The 18,583-nt window shown below is 28.8% G+C and overlaps 2 protein-coding genes across 2 annotated transcripts in view; one reads left to right on the plus strand and one right to left on the minus strand.

Annotated features, from left to right (window-relative positions):
• LOC107447869 (developmentally-regulated GTP-binding protein 2) overlaps positions 1 to 3,172 on the plus strand; it is a 38,618-nt gene extending 35,446 nt beyond the window's left edge. The window contains exon 13 of the mRNA XM_016062905.4: positions 2,638 to 3,172. Coding sequence (XP_015918391.1) covers positions 2,638 to 2,724 — 87 coding nt within the window. The 3' untranslated portion in view covers positions 2,725 to 3,172. The remainder of the gene's footprint in view (positions 1 to 2,637) is intronic.
• A 7,158-nt stretch (positions 3,173 to 10,330) lies between these two features.
• The window catches only part of LOC107447875 (uncharacterized), a 106,486-nt gene continuing 98,233 nt past the window's right edge, over positions 10,331 to 18,583 (minus strand). Inside the window, exon 3 of the mRNA XM_021148952.3 lies at positions 10,331 to 11,785. Within this exon, the coding sequence (XP_021004611.1) occupies positions 10,670 to 11,785 (1,116 nt within the window). The 3' untranslated portion in view covers positions 10,331 to 10,669. The remainder of the gene's footprint in view (positions 11,786 to 18,583) is intronic.

Consider the following 18,583-nt stretch of genomic DNA (forward strand, 5'->3'; position numbering starts at 1 on the left):
AAATAGGGTATGGGTGCGGTGAGGTGGCGCTGTTGTCGATGTGTAGAGTGCAAAAAACAGTCGATTTGCTTAGAAGGGTAGTTGTTGCGTGGCGTTAAAGTGAGGAGTTTCGTTTCCATCGCTCCAAAGCGTGTTTTCAAAAGGTGATCAGCGGTTGTGGCTTAAATCGAGGTTGCCCGTGGCAAAAATGCAACAGAATGCTATCGAGGATTAGTGGAAGCCTGTGGCACAAATGCTTTACAGTATAGGACAGTAGCACTATGGGTTCAAGCATCTCGTCATCAAGTCTTTTGAAAGCATGCTTTAGAGCGATGGAAACGAAACTCCTCACTTTAACGCCACGCAACAACTACCCTTCTAAGCAGATCGACTGTTTTTAGCACTCTACACATCGACAACAGCACCACCTCACCGCTCCCATATCCCATTTGCGCATGCCCGCCCTTCTATAAGTTTCAAGGTTAAGTTGCCACTATTTAATTTACAACCCTCGTATATAAATCAGAATAAAAAATCCATGACTTATTTATTACTTTGCCTGCTTTTATGAAATTATTTATGTAACATCAATTAAAAAAAGTAGTAAAAGTTCAAAGAAATTTTTTTTCAATGAAATAAAATATTCAAATTCAAGAATATTTCTCTTGTGGAGATTTATTATAGACTATGTGAACCTTCATCTATCAAAAGGTACCTCAAGATGGATTCAAGTTAACATGTCTTATATACTAGGGAATTGGTACTTAATATTTATAGTGGTAGTTACGCCATATTACTCCCCTTCCAGAATTTTATCTGTGATAATTCGATGAACAGATACCACTAGTTGATTCATGCTGTTTTATTTTATTCATATCGATTTTACTCATTATATTTTTTCTTCATTTTTTTTGTTTATAGCATTTCGCTCATTTTTTTTCTATATTGTTTATTACCAGGAGACTTTATTTACTTCACCGGATCTTTTTTTCTTTTTTTTTTCTTTGAGCAGTTAATATTAAGCAATTCAAAACTNTTTATTTATATCGATTTTACTCATTATTTTTTTTGTTTATAGCATTTTGCTCATTTTTTTTCTATATTGTTTATTACCCGGATACTTTATTTACTTCACCAGATCTTTTTTTCTTTTTTTTTTCTTTGAGCAGTTAATATTAAGCAATTCAAAACTGTAGTTTTTTGAAAGTCATAATTCAATTTTTAATTTGTTTATTGTAAACATATGCATAAACCGAGAACAAATGTAAGATATTTTATTTTTCACCTCATTGTATATTCCGAAGCAATAGTATTTTTTTCTGTTACATTCACAGCTGCTATTGAGCTTTTTTTCATTATTATTGTTTGGGATAATAACTGTGCCAAAAGAAACTTGATTGTTTATAGTTCCATAGCTGAAATGTAAATGCAAGAACCCTCTTTTTGGTTAATGTGTTATGATAAATAAAATACAGTGAAACCTTGGTTAAGCGGACATTCTTGGGATTGAAAAAATTGTCCGTTTATGAGAGTTGTCTGTTTACGAGAAGGGTACTCTAATAACGAAGTTTAACACCGTAAGTGTTTTTAGATTATTTTCAAGGATATAGAAATATTTAAATTATCTACAGAAACTATCTACAAGGATATTTATTTAAACTTCAAAAAATACTTTTTTTTCAATAAAGAATACATGAAAAAGATTGATATAAATGCATAATTCTTGATGTAACTACAGATAAATTAATATTTTCCTATTAGTTAGATAGATATTCAAGTTAGTCATGTGATACCGAATAGGAGCTTTTAGTCCTCAGTTGGTTCCAATTTTTAGGTTTACACCCTTAACACCTCCCTATCACTTGATAGGTAAGGTGGTTTATACCTCCTTGAAAGTAAACCTCCTATGATGTGCAGAAGAAGAAAAAAAGCAATGCATACCTGTAAGGCATGAAGACCCATGGAGTTGTTTATTCACAACTGAGCATCTATCAAGTGTCTGACTAAATGTTTCATTTATATGAACAACTCAAAGATTATACTTTTGTTTCCTTTTTTTACCCCAGCTGTGTTAAATACAGTCTTCAAATTGATAAGATTCAAATTTTTAGTGGGGAAGAAGCATTTGAGACATTTCAAATTGAGGGCTCTCATAACCTGTGTGGTCCTGATGAAAAGATCAAAAGATGCCATTGTTCGAATTATTTCACAAGAGCTGTATCATTTTCTCTCCTTTCTTTTCAAAGATAAGGCAAGGTGACAAGAGAAAGATTGATTCTTTAGTAGAGAAATAGCTTAACTATATTTTTAGTTATGGATAAGGCAAAAAATTTACATGCTTTAAAAATGGTGAAAAGTTGCATTTTTTTTCTTTCAATTTAAAGCGGAAACAGTTTTTTTTTTTAATTTAGAAAAAGTAGTGTCCGGTTTAAAGAGATAGAAAACAACTTTTCAAGGCAAAAATGACTGTCCGCGTCCGGCAACGGTAGTGTCCGCTTCGCAGAGAATGTACACAAGGGTTTATTCATAGAGGATTCACGGGGAATTAAAAATATGTCCGTTTTGAGAGGTGTCCATTTTGCAGGAGTGTCCATAACTGGAGGTTTCACTGTATTTACTTTTTTGCTATTTTATTTAATTATATGATTTTTTTTGCAGGGTACTAGTACAAAATACAGTCCCCAAAGAGTTGGCTTGTCTCATATTGTTAACCATGAAGATGTCATACAAATTATAAAAAAATAAATGTTGCAAATCTGGCCTTATGAAACTAATTTTTACTTTCTTATTCTTATGAAATAATTTTAATGAGTTTTGTAATTTTACTGAGTATTAAAATTATGTTTATCAGAGACATTAAAATAACTTAACTATATAAATTGAAACACATTAAAAACAATCTATTTGCTTTTAACTTACATTGTAAAATATTATTTTCCACCAATTATTTGCTTAGAACCTTATAATTTGCAAGAATTTAATTTTACTTTCTTGAAAAAATATTGAATTAACAAATTATTGTAGGATTTTTATAATTTGTTTATAAAATCAATGAACCTAAAGTGCTTGTTTGCCTGTATTTTTTTTTGTAAAAACATGTACGTACTGGACATAGTGTATAAAGTAATATAATTAAGAAAAGTAATGTAATTGATATCAATTGTTTAAATAAATTGAAGTTTGGCTTTTTTGATTCTGCTTGTGAGAACTTTTATTTTTGAAGTTAATTTCATTAACCTTGATTCAGCCTTTTAGATTTACAGTGGGTCCTTTGATCCAATTGCTGCTGAAATGTGTACTTTTTAAATTATGTGATTGTCCTCATTATACACTCTGTTCTTCTAATTTTTCTTATTAATACTTTTCAGTATTTTTTTTGCTTCATTGTTTTTTTGTTTTAATTTTTTTTTAAAAATTACACACATACACCTTTGAATTTATTTAACAGTTTATTTCTCAACTAGAACGACAATAAATACAATTATTAAAAATCACACACTTAATATCATCAGAAAGAGCATTTTTTGGAGCGTAATAAATTCTTTCTGTTTTATAAGAGACAAATGCTATATTTGAAAAATTAAATACACAAAGATTATTATTTACTTGTCAAGTTTAAAATACAATTGCAGAAAACTTCAAGATGTGCTGAAAGTAGAAATTATTGTTCGAAGGAAAAAGATACTGACTACTGATATCTACTGCGTAACACAGAAGCTTTACATCAATATTTTTTTAAAACTTGATTAATTTGCTTTAACAGTACAATTCTAACTTTGGAGCATGGTTATTTTATTCCAAATGTTTTTGACCTTTTTATTTCTATTGTATGATGGGTGTTTTCAATTTATATACATGCACGCTTTCAAATTTTAGCGTCCGATGTTACGCAGTAGTTAAGCATGATGAACTAGAAGCTATAAATGTATCTCTGAGCAAAAAATATGATTTTTAACACTCATAATAGTACAAAATTCTGGCTATTTTTCTGAAAATTATAATATGCTGTATGCTCATTCTAAATTTTATTTCTAAAATATATAAAATTGACAACTTTAAATTTTTAAAACTGTTTCATTCTATTTAAAAATATTTATTTAAGGTTATTTTTTCTCTCTTTAAAGCTTTATTTTTTTTTTGGAAATGTAATTGTTGTTTTAAAACTTACAAAATTATTACATTTTAAATTGAGGTAATTTTGTTGAACAAAAAAAGGGGGAAAAAAAGATTATTTTTTTATACACATGAGTAATTATTAAAAAGCAAAGAGAACCGAGTGCATTTTAAAATTAGTATAGCATCTTAAAAGGTTATTAGAATTTTGAACAACACTAATTTTTTCTTTATTTTGTAAAAATTACTTTAATTTTTATTCTAAGAAGTAAATAAAAAAAATTCTATTTTATGATAAGTACTTTCAATTTTGTAGTACTTAGTAATTACTCTTTTTTGTTTAACTTATGAAAAATAGTAAAATTCTATTGAAAAGTGTTAAATAAATTTTTCTTAATAAACATTGAACTTCATAGCAGAATAAGTTCTATTTAAAATCTAATAAATTTACTCAATAACCATTAGGAAAATGAAATATCGTAAGATTTTATACAAATTTTTTATGAGAAGCAATATTCAAAAACATTTTTTTAAAATTCAATAAATAATGTCAAAATTATGAAAAATTCAAATGATTTATTCATGAAATTAGTTTTCGTAAGTTCAGAACTGTGGTATTATTAAATCGCTATGAGAAAATTGAAAAGCTAAGATATTAAATAACACGCTATTAAAGTAAAAATTTCATACAAATTGTGAAACACTTTTTATTCTACACACACAAGGAAAAGGTAAAAGGATTTAATTCCTCTTAAACACTATACTGATGAAAATTACAACTAACACCCTTGACGTCTTGAGCATTATTGCAATGTATCAAAATTTCGAAAACCTTGGCTATTTATTTACATCTAAGCTAACAAACAAGTTGTTCAAATATGTTTTCATAACATTCAATTTACACAAATACTGTTTCGCCCTGCATTAGTTTCATTCCTTTTAGGATATCAAAAATTTTTTATTGATGGACTGGTAAAAAAAAGAGCCTATTGAAAGAAAAAAAATTTTTTTTTGAACTTTATGATTTCACATTATTTAGAATCCAAATTTTTTTTCTTTCATAATCGTTTTCACTTTTAAACATTAAAAGTGAAAAAGATTCTGGAAAAAATCGTTTTCTTTTTTAATTGTTTATTAGAGTTACTTGAAACTCCTTTTCAATCAAAAAGAACAATCATTGATAAATAATTGAAACCATGTTTCAAAGCATTTTTTGGCGTTTCATAATTGGTTGACAGAAAACTAATCAAGAAATCAATTTGAATTTTTAATTATTGTTTGTCATTTGCCTTAAAATTTATTCTGTAATGTTTAGATCGCCTTTCTCGTTGTTTCCTTTCATTATTATTCATACATATTACTCCTCTTTGTTCATATAGAATTAAGAATTAGTTTTAAGAAGAAGAATAGAATAAGAGAATTAGTTTTTAAAAAATTTTAATCTTTAGTATAAAAAAAGTAATAAAAGTAACTAACGCTTTAGAATTCTATATAATCTAAGAAGTATGTTCATGTCTTATATTGAAAAATATTTAAAGCTATAGAACTGTTACAAACGACTCTAAAATTTCGTTTTTTTTTCAGAATTATTTAAATTTTAAAGGAGATTTTCTTTAAATAAAGTCAAAAATACCAAGACACTTTTTGGTCTTGGTCTTAACTTACAAGTTTAATAAGTTTTGGAAAATTTTGATTTTAATTAAACAATTTTTTAATACGATGTTTTGATGCATTCTAATGTTGGGAAAAAAATTTAAATAAATGTTAATACCTATCTTACTAACTTATAAATATCTTACTAACAGTAATAAGCTTAAATAAAAATAAACCTATTTTGTTCTAAAACGAAAGTTTTGATTTCCTTGTCAGAAAACGGCTTTCGAGTGCACCGTTTATTAAAACCATTAATTAAAGCCATTTTTTTTCCCTTTCTGACTTTCAAGTGATAATTTTTAGTAAAATAAGACACAAGAAACAAATTCTGAGTTAAAAATTGAACCTGGCCCACAACATGGAACTTTTGGAGCTCGCTGCAGAACCTTTCAACTTTTGAAAAATAAAAAAAAAATTTGAAAAATGAACAACTTTCTGGAACATAGTTTTCATGTGACGTCATTATTCTTTAGTTAATAATAATTACTTCATCAATTTTTTAATTAATTCTATCGGAAAACAGACTACAATAAGAAAAGTTAAAATTTCAAAAAATAATAAAATGCTATTTAAGATATTTTGAAACTCAGGGAACATTCTTGCTGAATTTAATTTGATCATTCTGTTTAAAATGCACCAATCGTATTCTCAAAATGTCTAATTCGTATGAATTTTTATTTTGGTAAAATAGTTATAATAAAAATACTGTTGGTTCAGTGTTAAAAAGTATTTTGTATTGAAATAAAAGTTTGTTTTCAAAACATTTTAATTCAAGACAGAATCATTTTTTTATTACTTAAAGAGAAGAATAGAATATTTCGACTCTTCTCTTAAGATAAAAACCAATTAAATTTGGTATCGTCAAATCATTTAGAAGCAAGCTCCAAAAATTATATGTCGGGGAATGTTTCTAAAAAAATTTCTATTTAAAATCGATGCATTTTAAATTTACATGCATCAATTGTGTTCTTGCTGACAAATCTAATTTCAATTCAATTCATAATTTTTACTTACAGTTCGAAATAAATTATTCAGTTCCAGAAGTCACTTTTGTGAAAAATAAAGTCAAAATAACAGTTTTATATATATAGTTCCTTAAAGTTACTTTATGTATTTTATTTATTTTCAAAACTAAAGGCCACCATCAAAAATTTTATTACAGTTCATTAAATTAAATGTACATTTTCAATTCTCCAATCCTCTATCCAATATCTTTTAAAAATCTACTGTAATTTTGTGGTAAATTGGATAATCATACAACACAAACTGATTGCTGAGCCAAGGGTTAGTTGTTGAACAACATTTGGAAGCCTTTACTACTGATTCACAACATACACAAGGAGTTTTACATGTATTTATAATTATTATATATGTATGTATATATATACTGTATTTACACACATAAAGCTGTGATTTTCAACCACTGGACCGCCTTTGAGCAATCATTTGTAATACGGAATGATGTCCATACTACTAAAAATTCAAAACATATCGTTTTCCAATATACAAATAGCTTTTCCTTAACTATCACCCTATAAATATATATATTTTTATAATCCTTGATAAAAAGAAAGTCATTGAATCCTACGCATTAAGAATCGCAAATTAACATTTAATTGGAGGGGAGAAAACGTCAAAATTTGTTGAATCATTATTGATAATGGAATCAAAATTGTCAAAAACCTGGCTTATTAGGCTTGTTTAACAAAAGTTTTAAAAGGTTTTCTTTCCCCCCACCCCGCAAAAAAAAAAACTAAAAATTCCACAGGGTAGAAAGGGACTGGAGGAAAAATTCTAAATATGCCTTTAATCTTTTATATTTAATTTTCACAAATAAGTTGATGGCTGTTATTTACTCTGCTCGGCTCATGTAAAATACAAGGTCGTCATATAAACAAAATTTGAGTTATAGGATGTGTAGTATTTTGTATTCTTTATTCATTTTTTGCTGAAAAAATTACTCCAATACAATTTATCTTACAGCATTTTTCAATTTGTAATTTGGTATAATTCAGTTTTCTGTTTTTAGATTGAAGATTCTTTATTTTTGCGTGATTGCCGCAGTGACCGATCAAGACAAATTCAGGCCCATGGCCCACCAAATTTTCCGGGCCCCATACTAAATATTATGAAATTAAATTACTGAAGAAAAGTGCTAGCAATAAAAAGAATCTTGAACTGCATGATTCAAGAGACACGTTCTAAGAAATTTTGAAAGCAATTGAATATTATTTTTCTAAGATAATGTTTACGTATCTATAAATTAAAGCAAAATATAAAACAACAAAACGATGTTATGTCAAAATAAAAATAGTTTGGTAACACAAACAATTAAAATCAGTGATTTGTGCTAAAAGTCACTAATTAGCTGAATTATTTTTTATTGTAAGCGGTAATTATTTTTTTATTCAGTACTTAAACCAATCCAAAACTAGCCCATCTTTCATTAGACTTTTTACTATTTTTTTGAGGCCCCTCAGAAATCGTGGGCCCTAGGCCCATGCCTATTGGGTCTAGGCGATAATCAGGCCCTGGTGCCGTCCAAATAATTTTTTAGCGTCCTCCAAAATTCGAGATGGAGAAGGGAGAGCAAAAGATTTCAGTATGATGATAAATATGGCGAGAAAAAAAAAATTCCTCTTATGCAGTGATTTGGGTGAATTTGGATGATTATTCGTCAGACATGAAAATAGCTTTTGTCTATTTTCTAACATATTTATTTTTCAACCTGTCCTTGTGTGTATATTCTTATGACTTCCTTTCTAAGAATGATTCTAAAAACATACATCCAGGGTAGTGATTCCGTAAACCCAAACATCAATAACGATGAAATAAAAAATAAAGAAATTAAATTTTGATAAAGCTTAACATAGAAACTATATCTTCATCGAAATAGCTTCCTTTATTTTAAGAATTCATATACAAAAAAAAATAGTAAATTGCATTTGAGTTGACAATTTTGATTCACTATTAAACAACCTGGTATCATAAATAAAATTAACATAATTATATATTTAGTGATATAAATTGTTTATACTTCGTGATTGTAGATTTTTACAAGAATAGGCTTGTCATATTCTTTTTATAACTATAATAACTTCTTTGCATAAATGGACGGATTTTAGCAATTTATTTATTTTGATATTTGCTCCGTTATCATAATCCGTTACATCGTATTAGTAGTATTTAATGAGAGGAATTAATTTCTATAAATGTATGTATTATTAACGATTTTTTAATGGTGTTGATGTTAAAATATCTATTTAATGAACGAATTTAAATGCAACAAATATTTAAATTGATATTTGTTACAGTATTAACTGTTAAGGCTAGGTATTTTACAATATCGAAAATATTAGAATGGATTAATACAGATCATTTAAAGTATAACAGTTATTTCATAAAAATTGGTTGTATTATAACTCTTAATTTTATTACATTTAACTATTGGACGTATTCATCATTAATTAAAATAGAACATGATAATTAGTTGATTAATATATTGCTGATTTTTAATACGCTAGTTTTTATTTTTATTATTATAAGACAGTTTCGTGTGACATCAGTAAAATTAATGAAAAAATAAAATTTACGGAACAAAATTTTTAAAAAATCAATTTTTAAAATCTATTTCTAATCAAATTCTGGCATTCTAATTATTGAAAAATTATTCTAATAAAATAATATAAATGATTTTATTTTAGTTGATGGACTTTAGGTTGGATGACTTTGAACTATCTAAATACAAAAAATACGTAAGCCTATATTTTGCTGGCGATTATTTATTTATAAATGTAGTTATAATAATACATTTTTATTTAATTTGTTTTTATTTAGCGCAAATAATAAATTTTAAGAAATATTAAATTACGCCTTTAGTTTAAAAGCCATCAGCTTAATAATGTTTTTTTCTTCTTCTTTTTCCTGTCTAACTTTAAATCAATTTTGCTCTCAATTCTCTTCAGAAAGTTGTCACTACACTGAAACTATGACAAATAGTGAATCACCTTTATATGGTCTAATAGTGGAGGCATTTGCCTTCAGCAATGATTATTATTATTAAAACACCAAATTACCCCTATGGTAGCAAACCCTCTCTCTCTCTTATTGTAGGATTAGTTATGAAATATATATATGGACGGCCGTTTGAACGAAGTATTAATTAGCTTTTTTTATAAATTGATATAACATTTGATATTTTTCATCAATTAATATTATAACAAGCTATACCTAAAAATTACTTCCATTATTATTAATGTTAAAATGGACGGATAAACTGCAATAAATTTCTGAAGCATAAAATTTGTATTATTATGGACGGGCAACATGATATGTTAATAACTTATTTCATTTCTGAACATTTTTATGATAGAAGAAAAAGAATTAGTTCAATAATTATGTTTCTCCTTCAGCACTGATGTTACTTTATTTCTTTTAAACCCTAAACTTTAGTAAATGCAATGACCTGAGTACCACAAGAAGAGTATCTAAATTTTGGTATTATATAACTATTTAATTTAGTTATAATTTTTTAATTTGTATAGTGCTTATTCTTATTTTTTCTTGTAAACGGTACATAAAAATATTATATGAATTCAATTTTAATAATGTTATAAATGCTATAACTATTAGAATGGTAACAGCAAAAATCTCTATGGCAAATGATACATTTTCCTTACATTCCATAGCATTTCACTCCGTAACAAACACATTCTAAAGATGGACTCAACTTTAAAACACGAGCTTGAGACAGTACAAGTTTAGTATCACGAGAATCATCTCTTAATCTCTCGATTGTCAATTAAGACGGATGTACTTGCAGATGGTCAAAAGTGGTATCCGTCGTGAAGAAAATCACGGCACTTGAAAAGCAAAATATTTTCACAAACAGTTCATAATACTAGAGTAAACGACGCTGTATTCATCAGTATACGTGGACATGATCCAGATCACTGAGGTCGTCAAGATCGAGAGCTGCAGCTTCCAAAGCTGCCTTGCACTCGGCCCATGGCTGATTTTGCAGCGCATCTTGCTGCTGTTGAATTGGAGGCCTGTCTACCACGTAAGAGGCTGCATTCTGAACGTATCCATTGATAAAGATACCATTGTTATTATTCCCAATTACAGCGTTGGTGGTGGAAATAGGCGTTGCACCGGGTGTACCAAATGGCACTGAAATACTGAGCAGGGGTGTAAGGGTCACATCCAGAGAGGGGTGTTGAAAACCCCACCAGTCTGTTGTCGTTTGCATTGCATGACCACTTCCATTAGTAATGTCCAATTGATCTGTAGAAACCAGATCCAACTCTGTTGGCAAATCTGAACTGCTACCATCTGAGCTAAACAGATCATCATTGAGTGCCAGAGCTGTGTTTACCACAGAGGAAATGGAATCTTCTGGGCGATATTTATACAGGCTCTCCAGCTCCAAGTCAGGATCGCCGAGAACTTCATTCCAGCACAAATCATTATTTGACTGCCCATTCATGATTGCGGTATGAGCCACTCTCAATCCGTTATTCGCAATGTTAGAGTGAGGCAAAGGCTCCAACGTTTGAAGAACTTCCTCGTCCTGTTGACTGAGAGTAGTAGATTGTGGCATTTTGTTATTGTGTGGCTGTAGAAGAAGTCTCTCTGGTTGAAATTCACAGATATTATTGACACTGGCATAACCGAATACTTCCTGCTGCGATGGAGAAGATGACATGACTGCCAATGGCTTCAAATCCGCCATTAACTCAACTTCAGAATGCGATACCAGAGATCCGGCTGAACTGGGTGGAGTGTCTTGCTGAAATGTCTCTAAGACCCTTGTTAATGTGTCGTTTTGCCCTTTCAGTTTGTTGTCACGTCTGCACTTCTTCGCTGCTCCACTGCCCGCTTGGCGTTGTGCCGGTCTCCGTTTTTTAAAAATTCCATCTACAAGTGATTCTGCATATTGAGGATCAAGCCTCCAGAATCCTCCTTTTCCAGGTTCATCTTTGCTTCGAGGTATTTTTATGAAACATTTATTGAGCGACAGGTTGTGGCGAATAGAGTTCTAGAAGAATAAAAAAACTTTATTACAATCAATAATTCAGCATATATATATAGCACATTAAAGACAAAAAAGATAAAAATTAAGAAATTTAAAAAGTTTTATTTACTGCGCGTAAACTACTAGTATATAGAACTCGTAAAAAAATTTAAAAATATAGAGAAAACATGAAAAATTTATATATATGTATATATAAATAACATTATACGTTATAGTAAGGCACGGGACCGAACATTTCATTCACTATATCCGGGAGTTCACTATAAACCGTGTTCACTATAGCGGGATTTGACTGACTGTATATATATATATACATATACAAAGAAGCTTTATGGAAAAACATGTTAATATGAGCCACTGAAGCAATGCACTGCTAGTGATCAACTTACGCAGATTTCACTGTTTATCATAAATTTTTACTAAAAACTATAAAGTAATCGAATAAATAACAAAACACATTACAAATTTATCAAATAACACCATAAATTCAACAATAAACACACCATAAACTCAATACTTGTTTCGTATAATTAATAAACTTTGTGTTAAGTTTTATTAATAAATAGAAATATTAGATTATTAATAATAAGATCATAACAATTACTTGGCGTTATTTTTATATACTAGTTTATCTATAAATTAAACATTTTAAATTCATCATATCTTTGGGTATAAATGTCAAGACTCGCATTGTTTACTTTTGATATTAAATCAGCAATTTAACGACATTTGTGCAGCATTTATTATTTTGATTTTTTTCATCGACCAAATTTTCAATTCAATTTCCGTAACAGCAAGTGTAGTCACTAATACTGATCTGATACTTTTATACTAGAGCAGTACATCATTTTGTTCTCATTTCACGCCCTGCTTCTCTATAGGCTATTTTTAGTTTCGCGGGACAGAGATAGATTTTATGAATAAAAACACCTAACATGAACTGCGAAATCATATCAATAAATTTCTTGAACAAGGTAAAAAATAAGCATTGGACTGCAGAACTCATAATGATATTTTTACGGTTTTATTTGTTAAAACTACTTTTGTTCTAAAGTTCAGCCACTTTAAACAATTTGCTATTTTTTAACCCTTTGACTCAAATGGAGCACTGGTGTACCTTCCATATATTTTTTTCTGACGCTCAAATTACAAGCAAAAAATATATTTTTGTATTTTTTAATTATAAAAAAACAGTCTAATAGTTATTAAAAAAAACCTGTTACATTATCGCAATCATATTTGTACTGAAACATAAAATCTAGTTTAAAAAGAATATAGTTTAAAAAGAATTTTTTTATTCATATTCAAAATTTTATCAATATTTGATTTTGTATATAATTGAATAATTGTTTCTCTTAGATCTAAATTATTGTTTGGAAGTGAGCCGCGATTGGAAGATTTTACATTTAATGCAGAAAAAAGCACCGGCTATATTTCATGCTATATTTCATAACCATAATTTATTGTAATAGCTAAATGTAATATTTTTCACTTATTTTGATCTAAATTAGTAATACAAAATAATTTTTAAAAAAATGAAAAATATGTTTAGTTAAATTTCCTTGTCAAATAGTTAAAGAAACATATTTTTAAAATTTGGATACAAATAATTAATATGTTTTATTTATTAGGGCAAAATTATTATCAGGTTAAAAATTTTAATTTATTTATATTTTTTATTTAATTATATAACTTCTATCGAGTAAATTTATTGATTACATAATGAATAAAAACATGTATATTTATTTTTAAGTAATTCTACATGTTTTATCTACAACATGTTTAAAATCCGTATTTATAAAAGTCAAAGTCCTCATTCACTCATACCCACTTCTTCCACACCCCATTAAGTTGGAAAGTTAAAATTTTTATGGAATAAATAGAAAAACTAAAATGGTTTCATTTTGATATTTTATTAGTGTCGGGGTAATTAAGGGTAAAAAAGGTATTTGACAGTCATGAGAAAGAACGCGTTCCAACCAAAATTTAAGTCTCAAACTTGAACAATGTGCTTTTTTATCAAATAAATAAAGATAAATTAGACAATTTTTTATTTCGATGTATGGTAATTATTGTGATAATTAACCTCATCCATCGCAATGCTATATAACACGTTTCTAACAATAATCAACAAGTATTTTGTGCAGTATAAGCTGATTCTGGCTCTTGTGCCACTAAACCGCGAAAAGGTGTGTTCGTGTAGATTAGCGGTTACCAAATGGCGGCCCGCGGGCCACATCCAACCAGCGAAGCCTTTTTTTGCGGTCCTGCGGAACTAAAATATATTAGTTGTCATTTTTTCGTAAAAGATCTATATATATTTTTAAATAACTTCTGCTTGCACCGACCACAGTGGTGAAGTGAAGTATCCTCAGTGGTAGACGGATCATGGGTTAGAGTCCCCTTGCCGTCAGGCTAACCATGAGAGGTTCTCGTGGTCTTCCTCTTCATGTAACGCAATTTCGGGCTAGTTCCATCAAAAAGTCCTCCACGAAGGCAAAATTCTCCCAATACTTGATCCAGGAATTCCCTTGTCTTCTGGATAGGGTTCAAAATTATAAGGCTACGGATTTGAACATTAGCAGCAGTAAACCCAGAAATTGGGTTGGCTGTTCAACGACGGTTATGAAATAACTTCTGCATTTCTCATTCGATTTACTTAAATTTAACAGATTACATGTTAAACCATTGTAAATCGGCTATAAGAAACTAACACTGTAAGATAGTTCACCAATGATTAATTAAAGTATCGCATCATAGGATAAACATGTTATAAATTATATTATCATAGAAGTAAGAACTACACGGCAAAAACTGTGGTGTAATATCCCTTCGAATATGATGTTGGACAACCAAAAAGCTTGATAACCAAATGAGTGTTCATATAGGATTTAAAGGATGCGATTTAAATCTAAACACTTGAAATTGAATAATCTTAACCAAATTTTAACGCTTCAAGATTATTAAAAATTCAAGAAACGTCAAGTAGAATATCGCTATAGAGTTCGGTAATTATTTGGAATGAGTTCTCGAATGTTTTTTCCCCAACACAACATGTTATTTATCATCAGAAACAAAAATCCGCCTTTAAATCTGTAACTGTAGTTATATAATTGAGATAATTATAGTTTAATTTTTAAATCTCTGAAGGATTTTATAATGTATAATTTTTATGTTGCTTCCGTTCTGTTAAGCCTAATTCTAATTCATGCAAATATTTTCTCTGTGCTACACGTATGTTTGATTAACAAACTTTATTTTAAGAAATATTGTATATATGAATCCTAACTTTATGATTCTTACTCTTCAATTTTCCGCAAAAATAACTTTACTGACTCCTATGTGTATCTTATCTTACTTTAATTATAAATTTAAGTGTTACTGAATAGATGGTGGAAGAACTACTTTGTACCAAGTAAAATATAAAAGAGCATTGGTGTTCTGGAAATCTAGATCCGAAATGGCGTTTTCAGCACCACTTTGGTGCAAATTAGTTACCACTGATTAGTTTTCGTTGAAATACACTCTGCTGCAAGTAAAGAAAAAAAACACTATTTCTATGGAGAGAGCTTGTTTGCAACTAAGTGCACGCTAAATAGATGCCAAGCCCTCAGAGCGAAAGTATATCAACATCGTGAACTCACGAAACGCAGTTGCACAGCCTCTTTTTACTGCGTTTCTTGTGTGAAATAAGGAAAACATAACTTATTGAATAAAAACTATTGTTTTGTTTATTGTAAAAATAGAGAGTTGCATCAATCTAAATAATATTTTTTAATTAAAGAATAATAATTTTTATTTCTTGCTGACGATTTTCTTCTACAGCGAATCAAAAGTAAAAATTCTTTATCTCGTATTTGATTTAAGAACATGTCAGAATAAGACATTTTTAGTTGTCCAATCAAATCCAATGCTCTTGTAACGTCATATGGTTATTTCTTCTTTAAGAAGCAATGTTCTCCTTATTTGTAGTTTTATGTCGCCAAATCTAGGATTCCAGTACGAGAACGAAACTATGACCTTATTTTAACAATTCTGTGATGTATATCGTTAAAGATAGCCCGAATAAAATTTCTGTCTGGCGTGTTTAACTTTTAAAGGCTTTTATATAGTTTTGAAAGCATATTTGTATAATTTGATAACGAAATGAAACGGAACTATATGCAGTCGCGGATGAATATTTATATCGTATACCGCAATGACCTTTTCAGAACCAGCAACTGAGTATAAAGTTTTTATAGTGTTTCTATACAGCAACTTCATAAACCAAAGACGCTGAACTACATTTCGTAATGACAGCCTTCAATATATAATTTCAGAATTTTTTCAAAAATATCATTTAAAAAAAGTCAGGGTAATTTGTGCCACAAGTCAACATGAGAGATAAATAACACAAGGATGAACAGAAACGCAGCGGAAATCTGATGAATCAATGTGAGATAAAAATTATCAAAACTAATATGATTGCCTGATGAAGCTTGGAAGTATGTCTTTTTCAGTCTCGCCTTCCTTATTAGTTATTCGTTCGATTTTTGTTTTGTTTTTCTCTTTCGTGTCCATCTTGAATTTGCGGTTGAGCTTTTAATTTTCGTTATCCGATGTTTTTCATTAAATCATTTGTGAGGATAGAGTACTATTCAACAACACGACACCTTTTAAAAACACATTTTCAAATTTTAAAATTGTTTTTTGGAATGTACAATTAATTCTAGTTTCAAGATATAATTAATTCTGAGAGTTACAACTAGCTATATTGTGTAATTGAACTACTGAAAGATATTACACAATTTTAAGTATTATTAGTATTAAGTATATTAAGTATTAAGAGAAATAGGAGTTGAAAATGTTTAGAACTTCAGCGAAATTTTTTCAGAAGTTTTAACCATCAAAATCAAACTTATGTGGTCAATAGCTCTTGAATTTAATATTGATTGCAATAATATTGATTGCAATAATAAATTCTTTTAATTTTGATTAGCTAATTCTGTGTGAATGTTTTTAGACTTTATAAAATTGATTCATTTTCAAATAAGCAGTGACAAATAAAATAAAATAAATTGAAGTGTTTTCTCGTAATTCACAATTAAATTAAAAAAATTTCGGCTTGAATTAATTTTAATTTATAACATTGACTTATTAAAATTGATCGATTTTCCAACAAGCTGAAAAATAAAATAAATTGAAGCGTTTTCTCGTAATTCACAATTAAATTGACAATTTTTTAGGGTGATTAATTTTATTTCATATCATTGACCTAGAATATCTATCGGATTTTCAACTACATAAATGCCCAACTCCGTAGCCTTGTAAATTTGAACCCAACTCGGCAGTCAAGGGTACTCTTAGATAAAACTATGAGACAGCCTTTGGGAAGGACTAAGTGAAACCAATCCCCTTTTGCGTTACATGGAGAGGAAAACTATAAGAATCTCTCACGGTTAACTCGACCGCAGAAGGGACTCTAATCCAGATCCGCCAACCACTGAGAAAAATATCGGTTTTTTACGCCAGGTCTGTGATATCAGAATTTCAGGTTTTAAAGTACGAGAAACTCTGACATACAACGCTTTTCGCATCTCAAGGTTTATAAATATTATATATCTTAAAAAGATTACATTAATTATATATTACTCATATTAATTATATATCTTAAAAAGATTTTATAAAAGAGCTTATAGTTACAAATTTGTAAATTTTTAAAATAAATAACGAAGAAAAAGAAAAATGTCATAACTTTTTTAACAGGAAATGTCATCACTTTTTTTCCTCTTTCTGAAAAATTTTTTATGAAGAAGTAAAAATTAAAAATAGAACAATTTTGTTTAATTTTTTAAGTATTTTATTATTCTCATCACAATATAACCCTAAGCAAAGAAGCACTTTGAACTAATTATATCTCAAGGTGAGCAAAATATCACTTTAAAACAAATTTAAACATCCCATTTGTGTTCTTATGAAAAAGAAAAAAAGTGTTTTATTATTCGGATTTATTTTTCAGAAAGATTTATTTCGGATTTATTTTTCAGATAGTTAAGCCTACCATTAATAATATAAATATTTATTTTTCGATCTAAAGTCAAGGTTTTTTTTAAAAAAGCTAAAGTGGCAGCTAACAGAAATAAATATCCACTTGGTCTAAATAAATATGTACTACCACTTTTTTTTGGCGTTTTTCATAAGTAGACAAATTGTTTATGGCTGGATAATAATGGGTTCAACTTTAAAAACAGGATCTTACACTCCGTGGAAAATTTGAAAAGGGACATTAACATTCTAACAAGGAAGCTATAAATTTCTTTTCATTAACTTTTATTTAAAAAATTTCTTTCGGCAGACATTTGTTTGGAAATACTAAGCATAGTGGAGAATACAAATTTATTACAATACCTTTTATTATCTTAAATTTACTATATTAATTTTATTTTTTATTTTTTTTAAGGATCGTATAAACCCGATACATTTATGCCACACAACGCGTATAAATAGGAGATATTGCCCGCAAATCGGAGCAAGTTGGCATCTTTGTTGGTATACAATCTTTTTTTTCTCCACACAATTTATACAGAATATTACAATTTATCTCCTGTCCTTCCTCCAAGGTTATGGAGAAGGTATATGATTTGCGTGTCTTAAATTTAATGTACTGCGTGATTAAAAGAAACGTTGAACTGGGCGTGGGTGTTTCTTCGCAGAAAACCTATCTGATGTGTGATCGCCTTTTCATTAAAAAAAATTTTTAAAGCATTTTTCAGAAAGAAAGATAAACTATTCTATAAAGCGTACGCAATGACATTTTATATA

This window comes from Parasteatoda tepidariorum, chromosome 2, assembly GCF_043381705.1.
Source record: "Parasteatoda tepidariorum isolate YZ-2023 chromosome 2, CAS_Ptep_4.0, whole genome shotgun sequence".
Classification (NCBI taxonomy): Eukaryota; Metazoa; Arthropoda; class Arachnida; order Araneae; family Theridiidae; genus Parasteatoda; species Parasteatoda tepidariorum.